General features: G+C 39.8%; 1 protein-coding gene and 1 long non-coding RNA gene across 2 annotated transcripts in view; one reads left to right on the plus strand and one right to left on the minus strand.

Annotated features, from left to right (window-relative positions):
- LOC119497654 overlaps positions 1-27,667 on the plus strand; it is a 45,157-nt gene that overhangs the window by 5,318 nt on the left and 12,172 nt on the right. Inside the window, exons 2-4 of the long non-coding RNA XR_005208953.1 lie at positions 13,840-14,015; positions 14,315-14,511; positions 23,947-24,075. This is a non-coding gene — a long non-coding RNA (uncharacterized LOC119497654). The remainder of the gene's footprint in view (positions 1-13,839; positions 14,016-14,314; positions 14,512-23,946; positions 24,076-27,667) is intronic.
- Positions 407-20,999, minus strand: LOC119497652 (tumor necrosis factor receptor superfamily member 11B-like). Its single transcript, XM_037785905.1, has 6 exons — positions 20,822-20,999; positions 10,716-10,943; positions 9,537-9,681; positions 3,681-3,881; positions 1,834-2,058; positions 407-1,744 (listed from the first exon to the last, which is right to left on the minus strand). Exons 1-6 carry the CDS (start codon positions 20,867-20,869, stop codon positions 1,350-1,352), a joined length of 1,242 nt encoding a protein of 413 aa, XP_037641833.1. The 5' UTR covers positions 20,870-20,999; the 3' UTR covers positions 407-1,349.

The raw sequence follows: 27,667 nt of genomic DNA on the forward strand, positions 1-27,667 counted from the left end.
CTTCCTCTGGGTCATTTGTTCAGTGTCATATCATCGTTATGCGGATGACACTCAGATCTATTTTTCAGCCAAAACCAATAACCTCAATCAACTGTCCTCCCTCCATGACTGCTTAGCAGCAACCAAAGACTGGATGTCTCGCAACTTTCTCCACTTAAACCCTGGTAAAACAGACATTATTTTTGTTTGATCTGTTTCTCATTGTTTCTGTGTTTCATATTCTAATTTGTCCTTGTTTTCATCATTGTTTGATGTTTCATTTGTGTGTGAAGCACTTTGTAACGGTGTGTTTTAAAAGGTGCTATATAAATAAAGCTTTACTTACTTACTATCATCATGTACATTATAAAGAGCAGCTGTAAAACTCTTGCACTCATTAGTCAAATCCGGTCATATAAACAACACATTTTTTTACAAACTGATTTTAATCAGATCATTTGACATTAGTGTTCACAAGTTACACGAGCTTAAAGAGGACCAGTCAGGCATATATACAATAAAGATCATACATTTAATAATATAAAAGTGATAAAACAAAATATAAAACAAATATCACTTCATGAACTTGCAGCATTTGGAATCCAGTATTTCTGATAAAGTAATAAAAATAAGCCTTTACATATTCAGAAAGTATTTTTTTTTTAAATAGAAAACAATTGCACTCCTTTGTACATTCATAAAGCTGACAATTTTTTTTAAGAAATTCAGATGAGCTTTACTTGCCAGCAGTCCAGAACAAACCAACAAACAAAGGAAAACTGTAGAAAATACATGTATTTCATTATGAAACCAAATCCTTCCTCTCAATCAGCGAGAAAGCAATAATAATAAAAACACAACATCTGCCAGCCTTTCTTCCATAAAATAGTGTGCTATTTACATATTAAATAGTTTTTCATTTTTCACAGACTCCGGTCAAAAAGTTCCCAGGAAACCTTTTTTTATTTTTAGTTTCGGCCTGCCTGGAGTACACAGATGTGTGGTAGTTTTTCATTCTTTCTTTTAAGGATTATTAGATTCATCACTGCAGACAGATACTGTAGAATGAGGGTGAAGTTATTAGCATCCCATGTTACCTCATATAATCAAAAAGTCCTTATTTTGGCAGAGGGCTTTGCTAGAAAATCAGAGAGGCAAAGAAGAATCGACCCATCTTGCCCTTGTGTTACAGTTAGGCACTATATGCATAGCTTGATATCATTTGGTGATATCTTAAAGACCTGACATTATCATGTTACCCACGTCTGTTATTCTTTCACATACTGTTATCCCCCTGCTCACTAAGTGTTTGTGTGTTCTTTATGTGACAATGCATTAGTGTTTGTGTATGCTATAGATGGCACATATTCCTACTCATTTAACGGCTTATGAGCCTTAAAACACGACTCGTCGTGAAGCATACTAACAAACATCTTCTCGTACATCTTGTGCGCGGAGGTGCCTCCTATGATGCGGCTGATCTTCTTCAGGCCTTTCAGCAGATAGCGCGGCGCCCCCTGGCTTCGCAGCACCCTCAGACTGTGAGACAGACCTTTGGCTAGGTCCAGGTCATAGTTTGCCGTCTTCCAGAGGTGAAGAAGCTGCAGGATGTACTGCCTGGGCAGGCAAGTGGAGAACACGGCTTGGACATCCTCCTGCTGAACTTTGACCCCCGGCAGACTGTTGGTGACCTTCAGGAGGTCGTCTAGGGTCAGGTTTTTTAGGACGTTGCAGCGGGAGACTTTCCTCTCACAGTGGTTCACACCTGGAGGGACAGGGTGCGACCATTAATACACAAATCCAGGACTTGAATTGGCTAAAACAAAAAAAAGTGCAGACTTTTTTGTTTTCTACCTTGTATGATGCCGTACATCTTGTCCTGGTCTTTGTTCTGCTCCCTCCAAAGTCGCAGCAGCTGGAGGACCTGCTGCTGGGGAGAGCAGGCCTTCTTCAGCCTCTCCAGGCTCTTCCGGTCAACCCTCTGCCCGGGAAGACTCTCTAAGAGCCTCTCGAGGGGCACCGAGGACAGTCGCAGGGAGGAGAGAGACTGGAAGACCGCCTCCTCACACAGGGTCACATCTGGAATAAATTGTAAGAGAAAGAAGGACAAGGAGAGTAGGCTTAAAACACTTTTATTAATAACAGCACACCATAAAAAGCTTCATAGCAGTGGGCACATTATACAATTAGACCAAGTCAAGCAAAACGTATTGTTCGCAGAGGTTCATTCGTGGTGCACAGGTGATATGTAGAACAGATTCAGATGGTTTGGTCTCCGCAGAGTGCCTTTGGCCTATTACATGTCTGGATTTGTTTATACGTGTTTGTGCGTGTGTTCAGACTGTGATGCGTAATTCGACCACAACAGAAACAAGGATTTGCTCTCTTTTTGTTGACAGCACAGAACCACCACTGACATCAGTGTGACAAACTGAGCCCATCTGTGTAGCTCTGAACCAGAGCTGCATGTTGAACTGAAGCGAACAGAGGCGAGCTGCGCTGACACGTGCTGCACTTTGCTGCAGAGTCACACGCTGCACGCTGCACCACACACAAACACCTACACACTTATTTCTGCAAGGCAAGGGCTCCTGGGTCTACCTAATAGGGTAAATGTATTTTTTACAAAGGGCAGGGTTTTCATATTACGCATAAGATGATATGAAACTGTCGACGTAAAATTACAACTTTCATACATCTATGAAGCGGAAATGTGTGGAAATGTTTTCTGATTGCCTTGCAGAACATGAGGGACGCCAGTAAATTTAAAAAAAGCGTTTAGTAAAACCAACTTCGGTCTAGAATGGTTGAGTTTAATGTGAAGAGGATATTAGGCTTGTTTCTCTGATGTCTGGATAATTTAAGTGTGGCTTACTCTATAATTGACATTGACGTCCTGGTGGTTTTCTCCAAATCACGTAGCAACTTTGGGAATCCCAAATGCTTTCAATTTCCCTTTTTTTTTGGTTAAACTGTTCCAGGATCTGCAACAGACAATCTGCGGTTGTGTAGTCCGCAGGAAGGCAATTTGTGAATGAATGTTTGAGGAGCGCATCACCCTCCCTGAGGGACAACAGCTTTGTGTGTTTCCTTCTAAGTGTGGTACACAGTATGCACGAGTGTGCCAGGGTCCGCACATCTGCATGTGTGTGTTCTTCAGTGACTGTGGTTTCTCAGGCTCGGGGAATTCAGTGTCACATTTAAGGCTTCTTTTCTAAAATTAATCGTCAACATCTGTCATAGTTAGTCATAAGTGTGAGTAACAAAGACTCACCAGCTCGTCTCTTGCTTGACTCAGTTTCCTCGGTTATAGTTTGAGGATGTGACAGCGAACGGCATAATTGATCCATCATGGGCCTTTATGACAGTAGTGGCATAAACATCCCATTCAACCCTTCGCTTTGGCTTTGCTCTCTTGTGTTGGTTTTGAGACACGCAAGAATTTAGAAAAGAATGGAATCTGGACAACGAACCTGACCGAGGAAATCCCCTGCTTTCAGGAATGAAAATGACCACATGTCTGAAATAATTCAGCTCTGGCTGATTTTAAGTTGTTGACAATTGAGGTTTGCTCAAAAACATCGTCACATGTGTGTGTGTGTGTGCGCGGTGTATACACTGTACAAACAATCCCTACTCTGCATTAGTCCTAAAATCTCCCATATTAGTGATTAAACTCTATTTCAGAGTGTATGTCTTACCAGTGTGGCACAAAGTGTGATGCTGAGAGCACTTGTCCTGAGGGCCACAGAGGCTGTTTGAGGTGGACGTGCCCCATCTCAGTGTCTTCAAGCCCAAGTCGGAGCAGTTTCTGTGGGGCTGACACGCCTCGGTGGAGGACTCGCCGCTGGAGAAATGACCAGCGGGACAACGTTCACACGCGGTGTCACTCACCGGCGTACCTGGAGGAGAAACACACAGGATCATGTGTTGATTTTATCAATGAAAACATGATTTTTGACAGAATTTATACAGTTTAAGTTGAAGGGTCACATTTTAAACTGTGAGAAAACAACAGATTTGCAGATCTCAGTCATCTTCATTGTGTGAACATAACGTGTTGCATACAGTGCACCGTGGTTGATCAAAGACATTAGAAGGACGTGATTCCACGAACTATGACCACAGCGACATGTGACAGCGGTGACAGATGACTGTGTGATTCTGGGAATGACTCACATCGGGCTTACTCATTACAACATGTCCTTTCGATGTCTTGTTTTTTGAAAGGGAAATACGTAACCGCAAAAAAGTGATTGGTCAGCTGATTTGGCAGATTGACTGACAAAAATGGAAATGTATAAAAAATCTGTAAAAAAATCCATTTATCAGCTTTTGATGGTGAAAAAAATAGTTAGTCTGATGATTTTAAAACATATTTTAATGGCTATGACTTCATAATGCATGTAGAGTATTTTTTAACAGATGATGTAACAACATTATTGACTAATAATATAAAAAATAAGTAGAATTAAATGACTATTTATTTTTTATTATTAGTTCGTGAGATTATTTCATCACTTAAAATGTTGCCATATGATGTAATAATGTAACTTTCTTTTATAACATATCAAATTTTTTTTTTTTTTTACCCATATACGGTTATTTCAAAAAGTTCTAACCACACCATGACGGCATTACAGTAAACCACAAGAACTTCTGGTATATGAGCTGCGGCACGCATGACGATCTGACGATATCTATAGTGGAACTAGTGTTGTAATCACATCCTCATTTTATTTCTATCTCTGAAGTGCAGACGTGAAAAGTGCGTGGGAGGAGAATGAGCAGTGCTTATATGAGATTTGACCTTTTGATTAGTTTCCCTCTTTCGTGGCACAGTTTCACTGTTTAGCATTAAAAACGTGAAACCACGTGAAACCACTGGCTGATATGCATACAGCAAAGTGCTTATGTTTCCTGCCCCACTGATGACAAAGCATGTACAGAATGGGAACGTCCCCGTCTAGCTGTGATATGGTTTCATTTGCTGGCATTAATCATTTTTTTTTTTCTCAGAATTTCCTCCGTCGATGCAGAATCAGCGTTTAGCACTTTACCATCATAAGATATTGCGGCATATAAAGCAGAGGTGCTAGCTCTACTGCCTACATAATATAGCCTATTCAACTAAATTAGCTAGAAATCCATTTCTTTGTCTTATGATATATTAAACTTAATAGGCTCTGGAGAAATTCAAGATTATTGTAAACTCAATGGTAAATGACTCGGCCATAGTTCTTAGTCTACTTTTAGATTTATTTTAATATTACTATCTCTTTTTAGTCTGACTTTGTTTTGTCTTTTTATGCTGTTGCCTCGGCCAGGTCTCCCTTGAAAACAGGTTTCAAATCTCAATGGGACTTACCTGCTTCAATAAAGGTCCAATTCTAATGAAAATATTTAGATTTCTTGGTCAAAACCAGCTATTTATTGACATTATCTCAATCTGTTTTTAACTAATTTAGTTTAATAGATATAATTGATTAATCAAGAAAATAATTGCCAGATTAATTGATTATGATATATAATTGTTAGTTGCAGCCCTAACATTAAGAAAAACATGAAATGTATTGTTTCATTCATTCATTTGTTGGTTATTTCTTGTACCGTATGTATGTACATGTATTAGGGCTGTCAAAGTTAACGCGTTAATAATGCATTCATTTTTATTTAAGAAAATTTGTTTTAATGCCATTAATTTCTTTAACGCATTAACGGATTTTTTAATTAATCTCTTAAAAATCTGACGGGCTGTCGCCACTTGTTGCGAAGGAGGCTAAATAATGCTTCAAACTAGAACGCTAAATTTTGTCAAGGAAAAACTGGCAGGGCCATTTTTAAAGGGGTCCCTTGACCTCTGACCCCAAGATATGTGAATGAAAATGGGTTCTATGGGTACCCATGAGTCTCCCCTTTACAGACATGCCCATTTTATGATAATCACATGCAGTTTGGGGCAAGTCATAGTCAAGTCAGCACACTGACACACTGACAGCTGTTGTTGCCTGTTGGGCTTGAGTTCGCCATGTTAGGATGTAAGCATATGTTTTATGCTAAATGCAGTACCTGTGAGGGTTTCTGGACAATATTTGTCATTGTTTTGTGTTGTTAATTGATTTCCAATAATAAATATATACATATATTTGCATAAAGCAGCATATTTGCCCACTCCCATGTTGATAAAAGTATTAAATACTTGACAAATCTCCTTTTAAAAGATACATTTTGAACAGATAAAAAAATGTGCGATTCATTTGCGATTAACTATGGACAATTGTGCGATTAATCACGATTAAATATTTGAATCGATTGACAGCCCTAACATGTATGTATGCTCCGCTATGTCTGTCCTAGTTGATGCCGATAGAACCAGTTTCCAAACAAAACAGATAAACCAGCTAGAAAGACTTAAAATGTTGCGTTCAGAGAGAGAGAGAAAGAATCCCAACTAGAAACAGACAAACCTGGAGATCAAGGGGAAAGGAATGGAGTCATAAAAGGCCTGTGTTGTTGGGAGACTGAACCATCAGTTTTCTAACATCCTGTGGTTTTAAAAGGTCTAAAACCACAACTCAAGGCATTACATAATAAGTCCTTCAGCTTCAGGGAGGGGAATCCCCTGAAATGCTGTCTCATGTCTGCAGAGCGTCATTAGACCCTCAGGTCCGATTGTGGATCCACGTTAGAGGAATTTAACGGAAAATGTCGTTAGAACGGTGTCAGCGCTACAGGGGTCAGATAATAACCAGATCCCATGGAAAACGTTGTCTCATGACTCCTACGATGAAGTCATGAGAAGTGTAGTGCCAGTTTGTACTGCGGCTTCGGTAGAAATATCAGATTCTGTTCGCTGGAATGTTGAAATTCAGCATCAACCCCTTTTTAAGTTGCCCACAATCACTACTGACGCACCAAGGAGAGAATCTGCAGGGAGTATCAGATCAGATATCCATCATTATAATAACATCCTTGACTGCATCTGGCTTAATAATTAGCCAAGACTGCATTGGGTAAAAGGAATAACTGACAGTAGAGAACCAGTGATTCCCGACTAACTTGCAACAAATGGTCGGTTTTAGATATAGTTGTCTATGCAAAGACATGGATGGCTTTCTAGTCTGTCTAGTAAAATGGCTTTCATTCTTCAGAGAGAGAAAAGTGTTTCATATACAGCATGTGTGCATAGATTTGAGTACTGGAGTGACTCTTTCTAAGTCTTTGTTAGGACTCAAACAGCAGCAGTCTGAGCTTAAAAAAAAAGAAATCTTCCTTCAAAATGTCTGCAAGAGTTAATCCATTAGAGATACAAGTATAGTATTTTTGCACAATGACTAAGTTAACCCAAATAGAGAGATCTTTATAGGCGATATATATCGGAGTCTGTGCCGGTCAAGCTGGAGTGAATTCAAAGAGGAAGCACAGCTTCAGGTAATGCAGGGGAAAGGTTATGCCATTTAATCGAGACAAAACAAACAGTTGATCCGTGTCTTTAAAGTTTCCTCTTTAATTATGCTGTAAAATATGTATTATGTATGAAGAGGAACAAGAGATGAAGCACTTTGGAAAGGAAATGTCAAGTAATTCTCTGTTGCCAGTTTTATAACAGCTAACACTAACCACCCCCTATTATATTAACATGTGTCTCTCTTAAACAACCAGTCTGATACTCCTGCAACTTGACTTTTAAAGATGAGGTATGCCTTACCAAAAGATTTCTCAATTAGGATTGATTTGTTTAAGGTTAACGCTGTTGCAGAACAACAATTTAGTATTGTCTCTGGTGGAACCCACAATGTATGATTTACTATACCGGGGGTTGTGGTCCAGAGGTCATCATGGAATATAATGGATATTCATCACATGATAGACGTTGTGCCTCAGTGGAATTAAATGAGGCTGTTTAACAATTACAAAATGCTGTATTGGTAAATAATGGAGTTCATGGAAATTATGAAGTAATCCTTTTAACAACATGAGGATGACTTTTTAAATTTCCATAAGCACTGTTTTCCCTCAGAAACAGTCAATCAGTCCAACCATCACACTTTCTTAATGATAATTTCAATTCAAGTTAATGCTACCAACTCTTCCAGTGTCCGACTACCAATATATATACCAAAAGATAAATAAGTAGAAGAGGAACTGTGTTGAGACAATTGTTTGGTTAAGGGTGGTTAGGAAGAGTCGCTTGCTAAAATGTTATTTGAAAGAACAGATTTACGACATGACGTTTATCAGTTATGCAACACTTAAAACTGTAAAAACCCCCTGAAGTTTCAGGCAACACTGCCCCAACTCAGAGCAGGTTAGGTGTGGAAGTGCAAGAAAGACATGCATAAATGTGTTTTATGATCTCACACACAACTAGAGCTGCAACAATTAATCGATTAGTTCTCAACTATTAAATGAATCACCAACTATTTTGATATTCAATAATTAGTTTTGTTAAGAAAAAAAAGTCTAAATTCTCTGATTCCAGCTTCATAAATTTGAATATTTTCTGGTTTCTTTACTCCTCTATGACAGTAAACTGAATATCTTTGAGTTGTGGACAAAACAAGACATTTGAGGACGTTGTGACATTTTAATGACCACACAACTAATCGATTAATCAAGAAAATAATCAACAGATTAGTCGACAATGAAAATAATTGTTAGTTGCAGACAACCACTGTTCATACTGTAATAGAACACCCATTGCCTCTGTTTGGTATGTGTACGCATACAACATTTCTCTGCTAGAAATACACAAGAACAAGGAGGATATCACAGACCAAAATATAAATCAGACTGCTGGCCATGATATATTTCTGTTCTTCTATATGTTTAACTATTAAAGATCTACAGTATGTAGGCTCAAACCAAAATCTGTGCCCGTGTGTTAAAGACAGACAGACAGAGAGAGAAAGAGAGCGGTTCTCAGAAAGATTCAGTCAGTTTATAAAAAAAGTTAGTTCTGTGAAAAAAGACATCTGGAACAAATCTGATTCACAGAATCCGACAAAGACGGATTCTGAGAGAGAGAGAGAGAGGGAAGAGTTTATAAAGTGATATAAGGGAGAGGACATCTTAATGTGAAAATGCTGATCTGTAACTGATGTGTGTCTCTGCTTTGATAGCATGGCGGTTCCTTCATGACGTGCCAGTGCTGAATTGAACTGATTTGACATAAAGCAAAGCATGAGATGAGAAGATTAAAGGAAAGACTGTGTAACAATGTGCACACATAAAACACCCATGTACACTCATATCCCATAAACACACACACACACACACACTTCTTAGGTTAAAGTGATAACATTGAGGACTTTTATTCGTTGAACTCAGCCAGTGCTTCCTCCCAGGCTGTGTGAATTCCTGAATTCCTCATTTTCTCTGGTTTTAGTCCGGATACCTACTTTTAATCAGCGGTTTAAATCTAATTTACGAGTTGACCAGATAGGCAGGAAACCCACAAAATAACTGATTGTCTTCTTTATCAAATATATTCTGTAAAACAAAAGCAATCTGCCACTACAACTACATAATTATAATAATGTTAATGTGAGTCTTACCTAATGCTGTGACTCCGTAGCCAGGTGGACAGGTACTGTGTGTGATGCAGAACTCCACTACTAGGTGGAAACCTGGGGCACACTCGCACAGTTGGTCGTGGGTGCTGTTACACTTTTGCTTCACTAGTTGTCTCTCTTTGCACACCTAAACACAACAGACCACGGTCACACACCAATTGAAATGCTGCTGCTGCATGCACATAGTAACAAACAGTAAAGGCTGATTTACATGCATATATAAGAACAATGTTATGCTGCTGCTTCACAAGCTGTCATTAACATACAGTATCTTGAAAAATGATATAAATGGCATACTAAAACAGGGACATAAAAACACCCTGTTAACAACACATATTACATAATTTATGGAGATTGGCGAAGAGGAAAACATCTAAACTGCGGGGGAAGATCAGTCTACCACAATGAGCACATTCAAACTTTCATTTTTAGTTACAACAACTAAAGTGGTTTTAAAAAAAAAATTACAGATGCTTTGCCAAAATGTAAACAAACCGTATATTCAAGCATCTAAGGAAAAAGCATAGGGACAACCACAGAAGAGTAGATAAAAACAATTAAAGGGGTACTGAACTTTAGGATTCCTGACCGTGATGTGAGTTCAGATTTGGTTGATTCACTTACTGTAAGTGTGAGTAGACACACAAAGGAGATACTGTACTACAAAACTGGTGTTTCTCATGGAAACTACTGTCAGTCACACTCTTTAAAGATGCTCATTTTAATGTGCATACTTGAAAATGAGCATAAAAAAGCCCAGTCTGCTCTGATTGGTCAGCTGGCCCACTCTGTTGTGATTGGTCAACTGAACCAAACTCTTTGGACTCTGCTCCAGCTCCGCTCTAACTAGCTTTATTTGAGGGCGTACCAAATTACCCGCTAGGCAGGCATTATACAAATGTGTTACTTGGTGACATCACCACATTACGCATGAAAAAGGCAGGACTTCAAGCAAGGCGTTTCATACAGTTCAGGAGCAGTGGTTCTGTGGGTGAGAGTAACTCCCTTTGGCGTGGACTTTGTAACTTTGCAGACCTTTTACATGCACAAAAAACTATATCACACTAAAGGAAAGAGAGAAAGCACAAAAGCATAATAGGTCCCCTTTAAGGAAAACGCAGCTTAGGTATTAAGAGGGAATCCTTTTGGCCTCGTACATACCGAGGTGCAGTATTGGCACGTATCCCCCCAGTGCCAATTCTCAGCAAAATGCCTCTCAGGACAGGCCTGGCACTCCGTGGGCGTGTCGGCGGTGCAGTGTCGTTTCACGGCTGTGCCAGGAGGGCACTGGTCGCACATCAGGAGGTCAGACGTCACAGGGTCGAGGTACTGGTACTTTGGCGGTACGTCCTGCTGCTGGAAGGCCCAGGAAAGAGAAGCTGTGAAGAGCTGCGAGAGAAAAGAAAGTGGGTTTAGTTCCGAGTCAACACAGCAGTGACAAAGTCTCTAATGAAACCCATCTCGTGCACAGCTCCTCTTTGGCTAAAGGTTCAAATATTTTTATATTTTGGAGCGCTTGCCAACCCAAAGCTTCCAGTAAGAAAGAGTTGAAAGAGGGGTCAGAGCTGTAAAGCTGAAGCTCCTGGTGGACACGCAGTCCTAAAGTGATTTCCTCTGCTTTATAGAGAGCCGTTCAGGGAGTTAGAGGAGAAAATTCTGCAGCAGTTTCATGGATATGGATTACTGCACAGGGGCAACATTTTAAACCGCACATTCTTAATATTAGTGTGTTTGCAGGAGGCAATATCGCCCCTCTGTGTTCATCATATTTATTTAATTGCATTTTGGCATTATTCTCAAAATCTTAATGGTTTTCCAAAGCTTTTAAATGAACTCAGATGTTTCAGTCATGCCAGTATTCTGCACATATTAAATTAAGATAGAGTGTACGACAGGATTATAGAGGATAATTGTGCAGCCCTGTGTTCTCTGACCTCACCAGCAGTCTCCTACCCCTGTCAGCAGCTCTGTCAGACGGGCCGCTTTGTAGCTGAAAAGCATCTGACGTGATTCAATGCTGATCTACAGCAGTTTAATACCGCCCTGGAGCAATAGCACACCACACCCATACATCTTCCCCCCTATCCATGCGGACACACTGTAAACTGGGTGGCTGTAAGCGAGGTGGCCTCTGAGACGGACATATGTAGCTATTGCCTCAAAAACAAGCCCATGTATCATCGCTTGAGCAGGAACTGAAAAGCTTTGGCCTAAAAATCCAAGATATCGCTCTGTGAGCATGTCTGACATGCAGCCATGCAGCTGGTGGAGGCCACATGCGGACCAGATGTCACACATCTGGCTCCTTCCACCCCGAAGTCCCTCGGCCATTGGCTCTGTGGACTTTCCCGTTGGCGCGGGATACATCCTCGCTGCTTGGACAAACTAACAATAGGCCGTCCTGGCATTTTCTGTGTGCTTGTTTGTATGTGGTTTTCTGCTCTCCACCATGTTTGTGTGTGCATCTTCAAAAATGAATGAATTCATACAAACAAACAACTGCAAAACATTCATGCATGTGCGTGCAGGACACATGTGTGTGTTGCTGCATGTGTGTGTGTGTGTGTTTGTCGGCGTTCATGTCCAATTATCGTCTTGCTCAGTGTTGGTCTGTGTGCTCTGCGGTCTCCTCTGGCTGCTGTTCATAAAGAGAACTGTTGGAGGTTACTGGGCTTTCCCCATTCACCACCAGAATACAAAACACTCACCCACTCTGTTCTACAGTTTACCCGCTGCACACCATTGATCTCCTTCCTGCGTGTGTGTGTATTCGTACTTATCCCATTTTGCCTTAAAGCTTGCAACCGCAAAATACAATATTCTTTGTATACATGTGTGTGTGTGTGAAACAAAACAAGAACCAGAGAAACAGATTGGTATTTTCAGTGTACACATGTATATCTCTCATTCACTATTATATTACAAAATATTTGGCTACAGAAGTCTTTTCATCAGAAATCTACATATGTTCGTGTGTGGGTGTGTGTTTGTGGAAGAGACAGTGTGTAGTACAGCTGTGCCATATGTTACTGAACACACTGCTTTGATCTGCATGTATATGTGGAACTGTATTTGTGTTTTCACTCAATCATTTATTACACTGTACTCATTTTTAAGGAGTTATCAACCTGAAATTATGCACTACACAGAAAAGAAAAAAAAATCTTTCTGTTTCCTTTTGGAGGTCATTGAGAAAGATAGTAAAAATAGATGAATGGATTTTACACACCATAATAGAAAGCTAAGCTTCAAACAGCCTGGCCAGCGCAGCGGTTTTCCCGGCAAAACCTATCGACCTCTGAGCACAACATTTGGTGGAAGGCTTTCATCCGCGGCGACTCGCTGCGCAGTACCATGGCTGCATCTGTTTGTTTGTAGCATGGGTGGCCCCGGCGGGAATCAAACCCATAATCACGGTCTTGCTCTTCAAGTTAAGGAGTGCGTATACACACTATTAAGCCGTGAGACCACATCCAATCAATTCAGAAACATCAGGAGGGTGGAGTGTACCGAGGGACTGATGGAGGGTCACCTGGGTTTTTTGCAAAATCTAGGTACGGTTACACGCCGCTTCGACTTTAATCTGTGTTTTGAGTCGGGATGAGTTTACTGGCAGGACTTGAATCTTCAGTCATGAGAGCCAATGAGCCTGAGCACATGTGGAAGTGCTCAGATTCGTATTGTTACAGTAGTTTGGCTGGACTCCAGCTACAATATACTGTAGAGTAAGAGTAATGTTTGGTAGGTTAAATAAAATGACAGCACATGCATGCTCAGAGATTTTGCTTTACGATATCACATCTTTATGGTCGGATCTAAAATTCCTTTTGAAACAAACACATAGTGGTTCAATATTTTTATGCACCCTCCCTCACACATTGTACCTCATATGTCCAGCATAATGTCTTTGCTGCCTGTTATTCAGTCTTTTATCCTTTCCAATTTAAACCTGTGCAAGAAATCAAAACCTTTTATATTCAAATCAATTCCAGCCACATCTTAAAACCGAGACTCTGACACACAAATTCATGTCTTAGATGGAAAAACCTGCGCAATGTTCAACGATGTTAAGTCAAACTGTTTTTTCTAGTTATGACACTCTTCAGGCAGAACCGCACTTTTTTTTCAAACCAGCCTGTACAGTAGCGTTCTGCTACTGAGGAAAAGCAAAACTGTCAACTTTTTTAAGAATTAACGTATTGGGAAGATGTCCTGTGGTGTGTGTGAATCCGTCTATCAGCAGCTAAAAGAGATATTGAACTTTTCACCCTCCTTGTCGCCTCAGAAGCTGCCATCTGACGACATCACGGACGACCGCTGGAAACCCAAATTACACAGCAGTTCGGGGCCACTGACAGCCATAATTATACCGTTACCATCATCAGAGCGAAGCTCAGCGAGAGGCATATCCTACATGGAGCTCCGCCAGCTGAGGAGGAAAGGATGGATGAAGGTATGAAGGTAATGATAATGTTTTATCTTCCCTAAGCATGATGCCCTTGAGCAAGGCAGGGCGTAAATGTAACTGATGAGAGGTGAAAAAGCAGGCTCACTAAGTCGCCTTTCTCTGGATAAATAATGGTTAGAATAAAAACACTATATATTTATGCTGGTTAAATCGACTTCATCTGATGCAGTTTGCTTCTGTCATCTATTCCAGTAAATCCCATTTGAAGTGAGTTGAGAGAAAACCTTGTGTTTACATAGAGCAAAGATGATCTTTACCAGTCCTTTAACAGAGAACATGTGCTTTTTAACAGATGTTATCCTCTTGAATGAAAGTGTGGTGATACACAAGGTCATTCCGGATCGAGGAGATGGACCGCGTTTCTCACAACAGGCAACACAAGAGAGAGAAAGAGAGAGAGAGAGAGAGAGAGAGAGAGAGAGAGAGAGAGAGAGAGAGAGAGAGAGAGAAAAATCCAGTCCGATGTTATTGGAGGCGATATGATGTTTGGTGAGTAAAGTTACAGTTATTCACATTGTGTTTATCTCTGACATTCAATGACGTAGTTTCTGAAATAATGCCGGTCCTTCGGCTAGACGGGGTTTGTGAGACTTTTGAGGGTTTTTGTTTTTCTACGACCTGTCTGTTGTCAAAATGATAATGATGACAGAGTGCTTTGGTGAAAAAGGCTGAAGTGCACTTGGAGCGCTGCACGACAGATGGCCTGTAGCGGCATAACTGCAGAGTTCAGACACCTGACAGAAATAGCCTTTAAAATACTTTCCATATGAGCAACATCTAATAATGGGCTTATTAATTTGACACACATGGGTAAAAAAACTATTTGAATAAATGAATAAATATTAATTGGAACTGAAATAGTCTTCATCAGAGGCATTGCACTGATGTAAATGTTGAGCAAAGAAGAGCAAGTCAAACAGCTTGATTATGCGCAGTAATAATAACAGATTGGTTGAGGGAGACACATTTTGATTTGTTTTGATATCATACAAAAGGTAAAATATAATAAAAAAAAAATGTTTAGGAATTCGGGCAAAAAAAGAGCATCTGTGAGCATCTTCAGTGAATCACAAATACATTTTGAAAATGACAAGCAATGAAAAGCCTGCCCTCCTTTGTGTTGTTAGTGGAAATATGCAAATGCTTCCAGAAGAAATTAGCTGCACTAGGCTTAGAGTTACAATGCATGGGGAAGCGCGCTGATATGCAAAGAAAGAGGAGAATGAGGGTTCGGGTAGCCCGAGGTCAGTTTTAAATTCATGGCATGAGGAGAAGAGCCGTGGCACAAAGGGACCAAACCACACCACACCAGCTTATCCAGCAGGCACATGGCTTCAGTTAACTGTAGAACGCAGGTGGTCTGAGGGGGGATTCCAGCTCGGTGTGTGTGTGTGTGTGTGTGTGTGTGTGTGTGTGTGTGTGTATGGACTTTTTTTACTCGTACAGACACAGAGAGCATCACTGGACGTCTATCATCACAGTTATTCATAATCTTTGATGAAATTCAACATTGATGATTTCAATAAATCACGCAATGTTCATTTCATATACTCGTCCAATCATCTCAAACAAAAAGCGCTTCTAATTTTGAATTTGCTGCTAAAAAAATATTGTGATTAAAAAATGAGTTACATATGTGTGAGCACATGTTTAACGTATGAAATTCTGCCAGGAATTTAATACTGTTTGGTCATTGACTTAAACCCAGTCAGTCAGCTGTTTTACTGTAAACCACTTATAATGTACATGACATGTTGATTAGAGCAGAAGCACTTAGTTAATGAATCAATAAGCAAATAGAGAATTAATAAGCCAAGAATTCATTGGTTCCAGAAAAATATTTTCTGACCTTTTATAAACCAAACTCTTGATTGATTAATCAAAAAAAATTATCCGCAGATTAATCAATAATGAAAATAATCATTAACTGCAGCCCTAATGTCGATCGCTTTAGGCAAGATTTTTTTGTTGTCTTCTATTAGTCCAGGATTTCAGACTAATGATGACAAATCGTCCACTATCACATACTGTATGTGCAGCCAGTGGTGGAATGTAATTAAGTACTATCCTTATTAAGTACTGTACTGTCTATTTTCTGCTACTTTATACTACTACTCCTCTACATGTCAGAGGAAAATGTTGTACTTTATACTGCAATTCATATTTACTATTTACTTTACAGATGAAGATTTTACATTAAAAAACATATATGATAAGCTTATAAAATATGATGCATTGCTAAAGATGAAACCAGTGATGCTCAACATTTTTGGCTTGTGACCTCTTACAAAACAACGGTGTCTGGTTGGGGCTTCTGGTCACTGTTCAGATCTCTATGAGTTATTAGCAGTTCCACAAAAGCGTGACAGATTTTCCCTTTTAAACCATTTTTAACTCGCAAAAAAAGCTTCAGAGGAAAAATTTAAAATAAATTAAAGTAAAATTTGTGTAGCAGAAGAGAATTCGATCATTTCATGACCTCCCAAATTAATATGATATTGTCTAGGAGGGGGAGCCACTGGACTAAACCTCCTACTACTGTGTAAACAGCAGAAACTCATTTAATCCAAAATAAAATGGTACTTACACATTAATGCATCAGTATCAACAATCTAAAAATTTAATGTAAGGGGTAATGTCATTGTTGAAATAAACCCTGACCGAACAATGACCCGTTAGCTGTACATTATCTCGCTTATTAGATCTGAACTGTATCCATAGCAACGGTCTGTTATACATAGCAACGGTCTGTTATACATAGCAACGGTCTGTTATACATAGCAACAGTCTGCTATAAAGAAATAACACAACGTAGAACGCCGTGATTGACCAATCAGAATCGAGTACTCAACAAAGTCGGGTAATAAATAATAATATATCATGTCATATTGCTGCATAACAAGTACTTTACTTTTAATATCAAGTACATTTTGATGATTATATACTTCTGTACTTTTACTTAAGTAAGATTTTTACTTGGAACGAAGTATTTTTAAGCAAAATAAATCAAACTCTCCTCATGTTGTAACATATTATCTTCTTGTGTCAGATAAACTTTCACTGCAGAAATTTGCATAAGATCAGTCTTGCTGTTTTTAATATGACTCATACAGTTGTAAGATAAAACAGAGATGGAGACCAGTGTGTGATCGTGACAGCTGTATCTCTTTTGCCTACTCTCCTACACGTACACACACTTCTGCTATCAGTTGATGGAAAAGGGGAAGTTGCATGTAGGTGTGCGGAAGCAACTTCCAGAGGTAATCGTTGCTTTCTGAATAAACGTTTGAGCTTGTTTGTTTAAAACATGTTGATCCTGTACCTCACACACCCTCTTTATGTCTCCCTCCCCCCCTCTGTCACGCTCACTTCCTCACCCTCACCCACTCGAGTCTGTTTGGCCAAGTGACCTCTCTGCAGCTTCTCCTGTCTGTGTGTGTGTGTGCCTGCAGCGAGGTTTAGGGAAGTTGGTGCAGCTAATGCCAACGGCCACAACAGAGAGTGAAGGAGAGGAGGCGTAAAGATAAAGATAGATAATCACAGAGGGAGATAATGGCTGGATTACTGGGATGGATGGATGGTTGACATGCAAGCAAGATAGCTGTCTTGTTGACTACCTGCTGACCAGACAGACATTCTTGTGCTCCGCTGAACCTCACTTCTCCACTTCTGTTTACTAGGGCTCTATATATTAGCAAAAATCTGGCAATACGATACATATCATGATACAGGGGTTACGATTGAATATATTGCGATACTCTAAGCAAGGCGATATATTGCAATTTTTAAAAATTAATTTTAGGAAAACTGTCAAAGTATAAAGAACACACCACCATATATGCATAAAATCTGAGTAAAAAAAGTTTACTTTTTTATGCCATCAGAACATTTTGATCTGCATATGTATTTATCACAGTCCCTGTAACATACAACATCACAGCACTATAAAGAGGGCACATACACTGAGAGGGTGCATATCTCTTTGCAAATTAAATAAAGTATTGACTGAGTTAATCTTTGCATGTAAACTACTATTTTTGGAGAATCAATACAGTATCACAAAACATAATATCGCGATACTCGATATTTACGATATTTTCTTACACCCATCCTGTTTACATGTTGAAAACATGTGTGCGCACAAAAACAAAAAAAGACTGTAACATAATGTTGTACAATTATTTCCATGTCTGTTCCACTGACATCATCGCGAGCAAGGACCCAAACAAAAAGCGTGTGTTTTCAGCAGACAGAACGCAACCACATGAGTCAGAAGAATGCAGGGGAACAGGAAGAGCCCACAGGTGCAGGAGGTGCGTTTATTGCCGGACACTCTGAGCCAAAACAATGTTTTGAAAACAAAATTGCAGAGCGTCCCTTTAACGTAGAATTAGTAACAGACAGAGTGAGTGGCTGGCTCTCGGGGGATCCGGAGGGGTGCAGATTGACTTATTGGCTAGATGCTGACAGTTGAGACTGACTGAGCGTGTTGGGCGTGTGACTCATTAGTTGGCTAAATAGATGCTTGTGTGGCTGGCCAAATGACTGACTGACTAACTAACTGAATGATGGATAAACACAAAAACAGTACGTCAGAAACTGTGGGAACAAGAAATTTGCCTATTTTAGGTAAATTGTGGAGTGCAGACTGAGCTGCGGTAGAGGAAACGCTGGTGATGATATCACATTAAATGGTGGCAGAAAGTTTGCATGCACACACTCAATCATTTGTACTCTTGTACAGTACTTTACACACAAAGAAGTGACACATCTTACAACAAAACTGACTTACATCTCTCCCTCTTTCTCACGCACACACAGACAAACACACTCACACAACACGAGGACACATAGTAGGTCCAGTGTTCTGTAGCGACAGCGTCTGATCTGTTTCTGCCCCGATACGCATCTTTACATGAACATATGCAAAACCTGCAAAGGCCCCGCCGCAGCACAGCATGCAAAACACACCAAAGAAAATAACTGCTCCCACCCTGGAGGCCTGCGTTTGACAGCGTTGTCGAACAAATTGGTGTGATGTCAAGTTCACAGTAAACACCATCTGCTGGCAACACGCTATACGCCTCTAATACGAGAGATTAAGTTTCATTCATATCAAACGTGCCATAGAAAAAGCAACGAAATGTGACCTAAAGTAAACTATCACTCGTTGATGGAAAGCGGAGATCTTGTTTGTAGGCTCATTTTGTGGGTTGTGAGTAGTCAAAGCATGTGAATAAAAAGGTGGGCAAAACATGAGCTCTGTTAATCATCAAAAGCAAACAACCTCCAACGCAAACATAGTTCAATTCTATTTGCAAAAACGGAATAATTAACTTTTATTAATCTTAAAAATGATCTCATCACCATACATTCCTTTCTGTAATGTCTACTATACTACAGGAGCTGGACATATTACACAAACAGCTTACAATATAATATAATTCACTAAAAAACAGCCTCAGAGGTCACCAGACATCTCTCTACACAGTCTCAACAAAACTATAAATATTACCTGTACAAGCTGATATTGCAAGGCTGCTATGTGGGACTGACATTTTCAGCTGTACATCATAAATATGTCAGCCTTAACAAACTGGGGTCAGGTGTCTATTTTCCCTCAAATCTCTACTGATATCTCACAGCAGAAAGTCTGGACAGAGATCCCTTTACCTAATGAAAATATCATGCAAATATACAAATATTTGAGCCTAATAGAGTGGATGAATTTTTTACCTAATGAGCATTTAAATGTGTCTCACACATACAGTACATGCCATTTTGAATATGACTATAAGTAAAACAGGTACTGTGTTATAAGGTCAGCATATAAATAACACATGGCATCATGCCACAAACCTAGAGAGGATCGTGTCTGTTCCCAAAAGCAGTGATGCTGTAAACAAGATCATTATCAGTAGCTACCAAAATGCCAAATCTAGACATAGTGAGTTAGTGATTATTGGCCCTCATGATGTGTTAAAGGTCCCATATTGTAAAAAGTGAGATTTTCAGGTCTTTTATATTATAAAGCAGGTTAAAGTGCTATATAAATACTGTTAAACTATCTAAACGCTCAATATACGGAGAAATACACACAGCCCGTATTTACAAATTGTATGTTTGAAACAAGCCGTCAGGATTTCTGTCCATTTGTGATGTCACAAATATACAATATTTAGACCATTACACGTTACACATTATACGTTTTAAACGTAAACATTCTAAATGTGTCCTAGTTTATTTCCGGTTGCAGTGTATGTGAATGACATCAGCTGACAGGATGTAAACATGGACCCAAACTGTTGCCTTGCAACGCAATTCCGTTGCAATTCCTTTGAAATGCACTAAAACGGAGCGTTTCAGACAGAGGGTGAATACAGGTATATTCAGGCTGACAGTATGAGGAAAATAAAGTTTTTTTGAACATTACAGCATGTAAACATGTTCTAGTAGAAACACAAAATACAAGTATGAACCTGAAAATGAGCACGATATGGGACCTTTAAACATCATCACACTATACCTGCTGTACGGAGGTAACATCACACGAGTTTAGCAGCGAATATCTTGCTTTTTAAGGGAATATATCTGGACTAAAGGCGAGTGCTCATACCCAACTGATTACTATCTGAAACTGCGTAATAGCGCATAATAATCCATGTCTCGCCAAACAAAAAAAGTCATTCCTTGAGTAAAGAAGCGTCCCTTTGCTCAAGCAGATCAGATCGGTTCAGCGGACCGAGGAAGAGGAGGAGGAGGAGGAGGAGGAGAGATGCAGAAAGTCTTGTTTACTCACCACTATCAGTTTCATGGCCGGGTTGGATCTCGCTATCCGAGCGCTCATCTCCGCTGCGTAAAAGTGAACTGCGGTGTGATGGGGTCTCCATCACAGATCTGTACTTATACAGTAGGCTACACAGAGAGAGAGGGAGTAGAGAGAGAGAGAGAGGGAGTAGATGTGCCCACCCACCTCGTTATCCAGCAGCACAGCCCTCTCTCTGTCTCTCTCTTTGTGTTTCTCTCTCTCTCTCTCTCTCTCTGTCTCTCTGTCTCTCCACTCAGTCCTAAAAATAAGTTGTTGCATCCTCACGAGTTTGCGTTGCGATTACGCAGAGAAATGAATGGTGTAGGCGACCACAAAAGGAAACATCCAGCATCCAGTGGTCATCAGATCATGTGGATTCATTTGGGAATTCAGAATCAGATCTTTTTATAGCCTAAGCAATGCAAATATTCCATAAAAAATAAAAAAAACCCTAATAAATATGGCAAATTATAGTGGAACATTGTAGGGTAGCAAAATATGACACATAGTTGCCCAGGAAATAAAACACCTATGACTAGTATGAGTTCAGTACAAATTACAGACATATCTTTCATTGGTGGGGATGTGAGTATTCCTTATGTAGATAGAAGAAAAAAAAAGCCAATCATTTATCTGCTTGACATTTTCGTAAATATAACGTAAACATAATTTAAGACTAATAGTTATATATACTTAACTTTTTCAAGGCAATCGGTTTCCTAGATTCTTTTAAGTAAGATCAACTTGTCAGATTTTCAATGATACAGCGATGAGGTAAAACTCCAAAGCAACTATTACCATATGCCTATAATACATATTTCTACAGTGTGAAGAAGTGTTTGACAACCCGTCTGTAACACACCCAATGTGTCAAAGTACAAAAAAAGTAGTTTTAATCAGTGTGAATTAAGAAATATTTTCCAGGATAAATGTTTTGAGTTGATTGACAGCTGTTTATTTGGACCAGACAGAATCATTTAGGGAGGCGGGTTATGCTTATTTGAACATCCGCTGGTGGAACTTGGAGATGTTATCTCAGTGAGGCTGGACAACACTGGACATGTGCTGAGAAGAACTGTTTGAGAAACTCCAGCCACAAGAATCAAAATCCGAGCTTCTGTTACTCTGAGTTTATTTAGTCGTATTGAACTCTGCTGCAAACATGTTGGAGCATCCATAACGTGTAGACTCCAGATCATTTTTAACAATATTTCACCGAGAAATCTACTACTAGTGTCCCACAATTAATTTCACTTTTCTTAGCCCTTTATTTATTCAGGGAAGTTTCACTGAGAGCCAGCTAGAACACCCTGATCACACTTAACACATTTTCACACATTCACACCTGAGAGCTGCCCCTTCTCCTGTCGCCCTGGGTATTAAACCAGCAACCTTTCGGTCTCTAACCTTTAGGCCACCACTGCTGTATTGTACAGTGGACTTGTGTAATAAAATTCACTTTGATTGGAGCCCCTGATACTGAACAATCTTCCTATGAATATTTCTGTGTCCTAAACCAGCTAGGCTGAATAGTGCTTTCTACATAACACATTTTATTACTTTTAATATAATGTATATATGGCTGAATAAACTGTATGGAAAACATATATTCTTTGTTATAGATCTAGAAGGGATTTCTTTTACAAAATAACCTTAACCTGTTTTCAGTGAATAAAGAAAAGAAAGGTTCTTGTAATTTGAAAAAAAAAATTGAAGCTGCTCTGTACAACATCCAGAGCATTAATAAAGCAGCTAAAAACTATTTGATATGTAAAGATATAGAGGAGTTATGTCTACCTGAGCAGAGAATGAAGTCACTCTCCCTCTGTGTGTGATGTAATTTGAGCTTCTCCTTGCTTAGTTGACATAGCCGGGCCGACTGCGTGTGCTTTTAGTGCATGTGAGCGTGCCCCACCGGCTAGCTCACGACCTCTACACTGCACTGCGGCAATTACGCTGCTGCGGAAGCGTAGCACCTACCCTTCGGTTCCCCCCAACACTGTCAGCACTGTTTGCCGTTGTTTGCAGCTGCAAGCTGCAGGCTCAGCCGTCGCCATGTTGAGAGCTGTGTGGAGGCAATAGAAATGCTCCCAATGTCTCATTTAGCACCTTTAACTCAAGGTCCACTTACTAGCTTTATATTTTCTCCCAAATATATACTGTATATAGTGTCTAATCAACACGTTCTCATTCCCAACTCGTCAAATACCGCCGCTTGATCAGTGTCCCTTGGGATCGGAGACCAACGCATGGGATACCCCTCTTGCGTCACTTTTGGATTGACCGGGGATGGTGTGTCCTCTCAAAATAAGCTTCTGTTTTCATAGGAAGTTAGGTTTAGGCAACACAATCCCTTAGTCAGGGTTAGGAATTGTTGTGGTTGACGTTAACTTCACTGACTAACGACTCACGTGACTAATAACTCACGTGACTAATGAAGTCAGTGTTACTTTTAGTTTCACACGGGACACGAACATCGGCCTCCTGGTTGAAAGTCTTGTGTTTGTTTCCAGCTCTGGAAAAAGGTAGTAAGTGGACCTTGAGGTCAAGAATTTCAGTCATTTTCCCAATTTCCAGTGAAGTCAACTTCTCAGATATCCAAGGTGATAAAAAAATTCAATCAAAAGAACATTTTCCATTTTCTGAAAGAAAACTAACACACACGCACACACACGCGCACGCGCACGCGCACACGCACACGCACACGCACACACACACACACACACACACACACACACACACACACACACACACACACACACACACACACATTTATAGGCCTGCTGATAGTCTAATAGGCCAATCCAGTGATATTCACCAGTGACATTTCAGGTTTGAAACTTGGTCAAATGTTGGTCTCCTTTCTCTCCAGTCGTCTGTTTAATATCTTAAAGAAAGTGTTCCAAAAAACATTTAAGAGTTGTTCTACTGTAGTACAATACAAGGTTTCAACCAAAGAGAAAACATTGAGGCTAAAGTGCATAAAGGGTACCAGACAGCTCACGTAGTAACAAAAGGGCACTCCCACACTGTGATCTCAACATATGACGCTGATACAAGACCTCTGATGTCAAAGGTCCTAAAACAAATCTGCTTTTCCATTTGTCTTTCTGCAGCCGCTCGCCGTCCGCCTCCCCATGCAGAGGCATGACAAAATGTCACAGGCGGCTGACGTGGAAGCACAAGGTCTCGATGTAATCAGAGAAAAGACACGCTCACCCCACCTACGAGTCTTCCCGAGGCATGTGAGTGAAGTTTTAGTGGTGAGGTCACAGCTCACCACAGGATAACTTAAACACACACACACAGGCACAAATGCAAAAAAACAGAAAAGTACACACATCTTTCGGCACTGAGGTCAGGATACACCACAACAATAGTGGAGCGGAAGCTGGACGTTTCTAAAAACACACACACATAAACAGTAACAACACACATTAACACACACTCACGACGAGCCCTCCTGACGTGTTAGTTGGCGGTGAGGTCTGTAGCGTACGAGCAGGGAAAACGTGGGTGTTACGAGGTAAACCAGATGCTACACACATATTTAAACAAAAAGAAAGTTACTTGCTGACTCAAATGTCCATAAATTGGTGGCTGGTTTTGGTCTGTCAACATAATACTACACTTTGATTTATTTTGAGTATCCAGTCAAAATGTATGGAAGGCTACATGTTGTCTCAGCCATACCGTATGTGTACCGTATATGTATGTCTTTATGTTCCTGAGGCATGAACAATGCACATGAAATTCCCCCTATGGGGACAATAAAGGGTATCTGTCGGTCAAGCAGAAAACTGGTCTCAGTAAAGTGACTCCAGAGGTGAGCGTGCATGTGTGATGGTGAATAATTCCTGATTTAAATTCAACTGCAAAGATGTTGAGATTAGTTCTTTGTAGGGCTTTGCCATCTTGTTTGCATACTACAGGCAGATAGCAGATCTCTCACTAGAATAGCCTATTATGCTGAGGTCCATGGTGACTTATGTGTACATGTGTGTGTATAGTTTAGCTGCGTGGGAGTCCCACTCATTTCCATAACAGATCCCATAAATGAATGAATAGAAAAGGGAACTGATAACTGGTGTTGTTGTGTTGATGGTGACCTGAGACAGGGAAAGGTGAAAAACACAGCTGCGAGCAACAAAGGCTTTTACCCATGCATGCAAATAAAGCTTGTTTGTCAGTAAACTTCAGAGAGAGAAAGAGATAGAAGAGGATCCAAACAACCTCTTTATAGTCCCACAAAGAACCTGGAATTAACAGCAGAGATTATATCGGCACTTCATGAGGGCGATTGTATTATGGTAGCAACTCAAAAGTAAAAGTTGTAACCCACCATGTATCTCCAAAAGCCAATGTGGCAAAGACCATGATTTTCATTAAGGTCCTCATTGAACTGTAAATATCTGGCATGCCTGTGGTAGCAGTTTTTACAGGCCAGTTAATGGTTACTGTTACTATACCTCTGAACATTTTTCAAGATTTCTTCTTCCATTTCGCATTTGTGCACTGTTCAAAATGATTCAGGAAGTTTTTTTTTAAGCTGATAGAAGCTTCAATTCAGTTAACTCAGGTTAGGCCCTAATTATTTGTTCAGAGCCATGAGGCTCCTTTTCTTCCGTTTCCTTGACAAGAAGCCAAATAAATGTATTGATTATTTATTGCTTTTTTCTATTATTATTATTATTATTATTATTATTATTTTTATTAATAATAATAATAATAATAATAATAATAATAATAATTAATTATTATTCTTTCTTCATCAATGTATTTTTTTTTAAAAGAAGCCAAATAAAATGTATAGAAACGGAATAACAACTATAGCCTATATATCCATGGATTGCTCAGTACACCCTGGTCGCACCCCTTACAATACTATCCAAGTGTGCAAAGGATAATCCACACATTATTATTTATTACACTCACGATATTGTACTCATTAGGTTGCTGCCCAAACAGCACAGATCTTTGACGACTATGATACTAGGATGGAGTGAATGTCATGTTATTCCATTGTGCATGGCCTCTGATCAGCACTGTTACGCATACATGATACATGCCCAGTTAGCAGCACAGTCTCTGATTTGTCGATAGAGTTGACCCAATGCATCATGGGATACATCTTGAGAGGCCCGACGTGAATGGGTTTTAGAGGGGATAGTAGGTACAAATGGAGATGTGGTGTGGGAAGCTCAGAGAGGGGTGGTAGCTTTCTTGATAAACACAGGATTGTTTAATAGAATATAGTTTATTTTTTTTTGTTTAATTCTATTTATGTTTTACAGACTAAGGTAAACTAGATCCTATTGTACATACTCCGCTACGGTAGGTGGCGGTATGCACCTTAAAGCTGGTATTGCAATCCGCCAAAAAATGCGAAGAAGAAGATGAAGAAAAAGACGGGATACATCTTGGCCTCATAGGCTACAGCTAACATCTAACAACAACTCCTTTCAACACGGATAAATGGATAAATGATCAAAATTGTTTGATTTATTAGATTTATTAGTTTTATAAAGTCTCTAAAAAAACACTGTTGTTCCGTGCTGGATTACAAAGCTTCTGAAAGGGATGCAACAGCACCAGAGACCTCGTTGGCGAGGCGGAGGCAATTTTAAGTGATTGTCTAGACCGTAGTGTGCCAGAGATATTCTAAAAGTAGTAATTAGAGTATTTTGATGTGGTGGACGACATCCTTGAGGTACCATGTACCATTTGCATTGTCAAATATAATCAAGTGTTTGTCTGTCCACCCTGGAAGTGGAATCATTGCTTTGTTGTTGTGGTAAAGGTTTTTTGTGTGGAGGCTTTCCATATCCATATTAAGAGGGTGCCGTCGTTTCGGGCTATATCATTAAAATTGAATTGACTTGTAAAAGTTTTCAGTTGCCACTAGCATAATGTTATTAGCCATTAACCAACTTCCCAAAGGCTTGTTGAGACAGAGGTTTGGCTATGCGAGATACTTCTTGATCACTGAATGTGTGATTGGGGCATTATAAATCTACATGGAGTCTATAACCGTCATAAATGGGGTTAATCGTGGTTATGATGCCATCCTTACATTTGTATTTAGACATTGTTAACACATAACACATAAATGGCCCCTCACAGACAAAACTACTGTATTTTGGGCACCCCCTTTAGCTCAGATGCTGGCCTGTCATCTATCTACTGGTGCTATCTAATAAATGCATAAAATTCACAAAGATATTATTAAAAAAGACTATAACTCATTAATCTGTAATTCTACACACACACACACACACACACAAACACACACACACACACATAATAAAAAAACTGCATAATAAAACAATTCTTCATTTATACTAAGTTAACAAGGGAAAGTTGTGGTTACCTATCTGAAGGTGGAAGTTGGTTTCGATGGCAACTATGAAACCGTGGTGTTTAGACATGCAACAGACGTCATCCGACTACACTTCATGTGCTTTTTAATTTAAGGTCAGTTTAGTTCCGTTGTAAGTCAGCGGGCTAAGGTGACCTTAGTGCAAAAGGTTTTCAGAAAAACCCAGGCCACACCACTTTAATCTGTGTTGTTGTACAGACAGAGAAGAAGCATGTTGCCTTGTTAAGGTTCTTGACCTTCTCGTATTCTCCTCTCCGCCTTCCTGCGGTCCACCTCAGAGTTCTTGTTTCAGGATATTTTATATATCTCACTGCCTGGGCCCCTCAGATGGAAATCACAGTGGACACGTCTTTATTTTACTAACTGATGAAAAAAGCCTCAACAGGATTCTTAAATTATCAATGTGTGGAAAGAAAGATAGCTAGAGAAAATGTGGACGCATGGAGGCAAGAGGCAGA

Source organism: Sebastes umbrosus, chromosome 11 (assembly GCF_015220745.1).
Source record: "Sebastes umbrosus isolate fSebUmb1 chromosome 11, fSebUmb1.pri, whole genome shotgun sequence".
NCBI lineage: Eukaryota > Metazoa > Chordata > Actinopteri > Perciformes > Sebastidae > Sebastes > Sebastes umbrosus.

Bases quoted from the DNA above. Each gene is read 5' to 3' on its own strand.
- LOC119497652 (XM_037785905.1), bottom strand. From the start codon at position 20,869: ATGAGCGCTCGGATAGCGAGATCCAACCCGGCCATGAAACTGATAGTG. The intron at 10,944-20,821 runs GTGAGTAAACAA...TTTCTCTCGCAG, and splicing joins CGGCCATGAAACTGATAGTG to CTCTTCACAGCTTCTCTTTC. The intron at 2,059-3,680 runs GTAAGACATACA...AATTTATTCCAG, and splicing joins TCACACTTTGTGCCACACTG to ATGTGACCCTGTGTGAGGAG.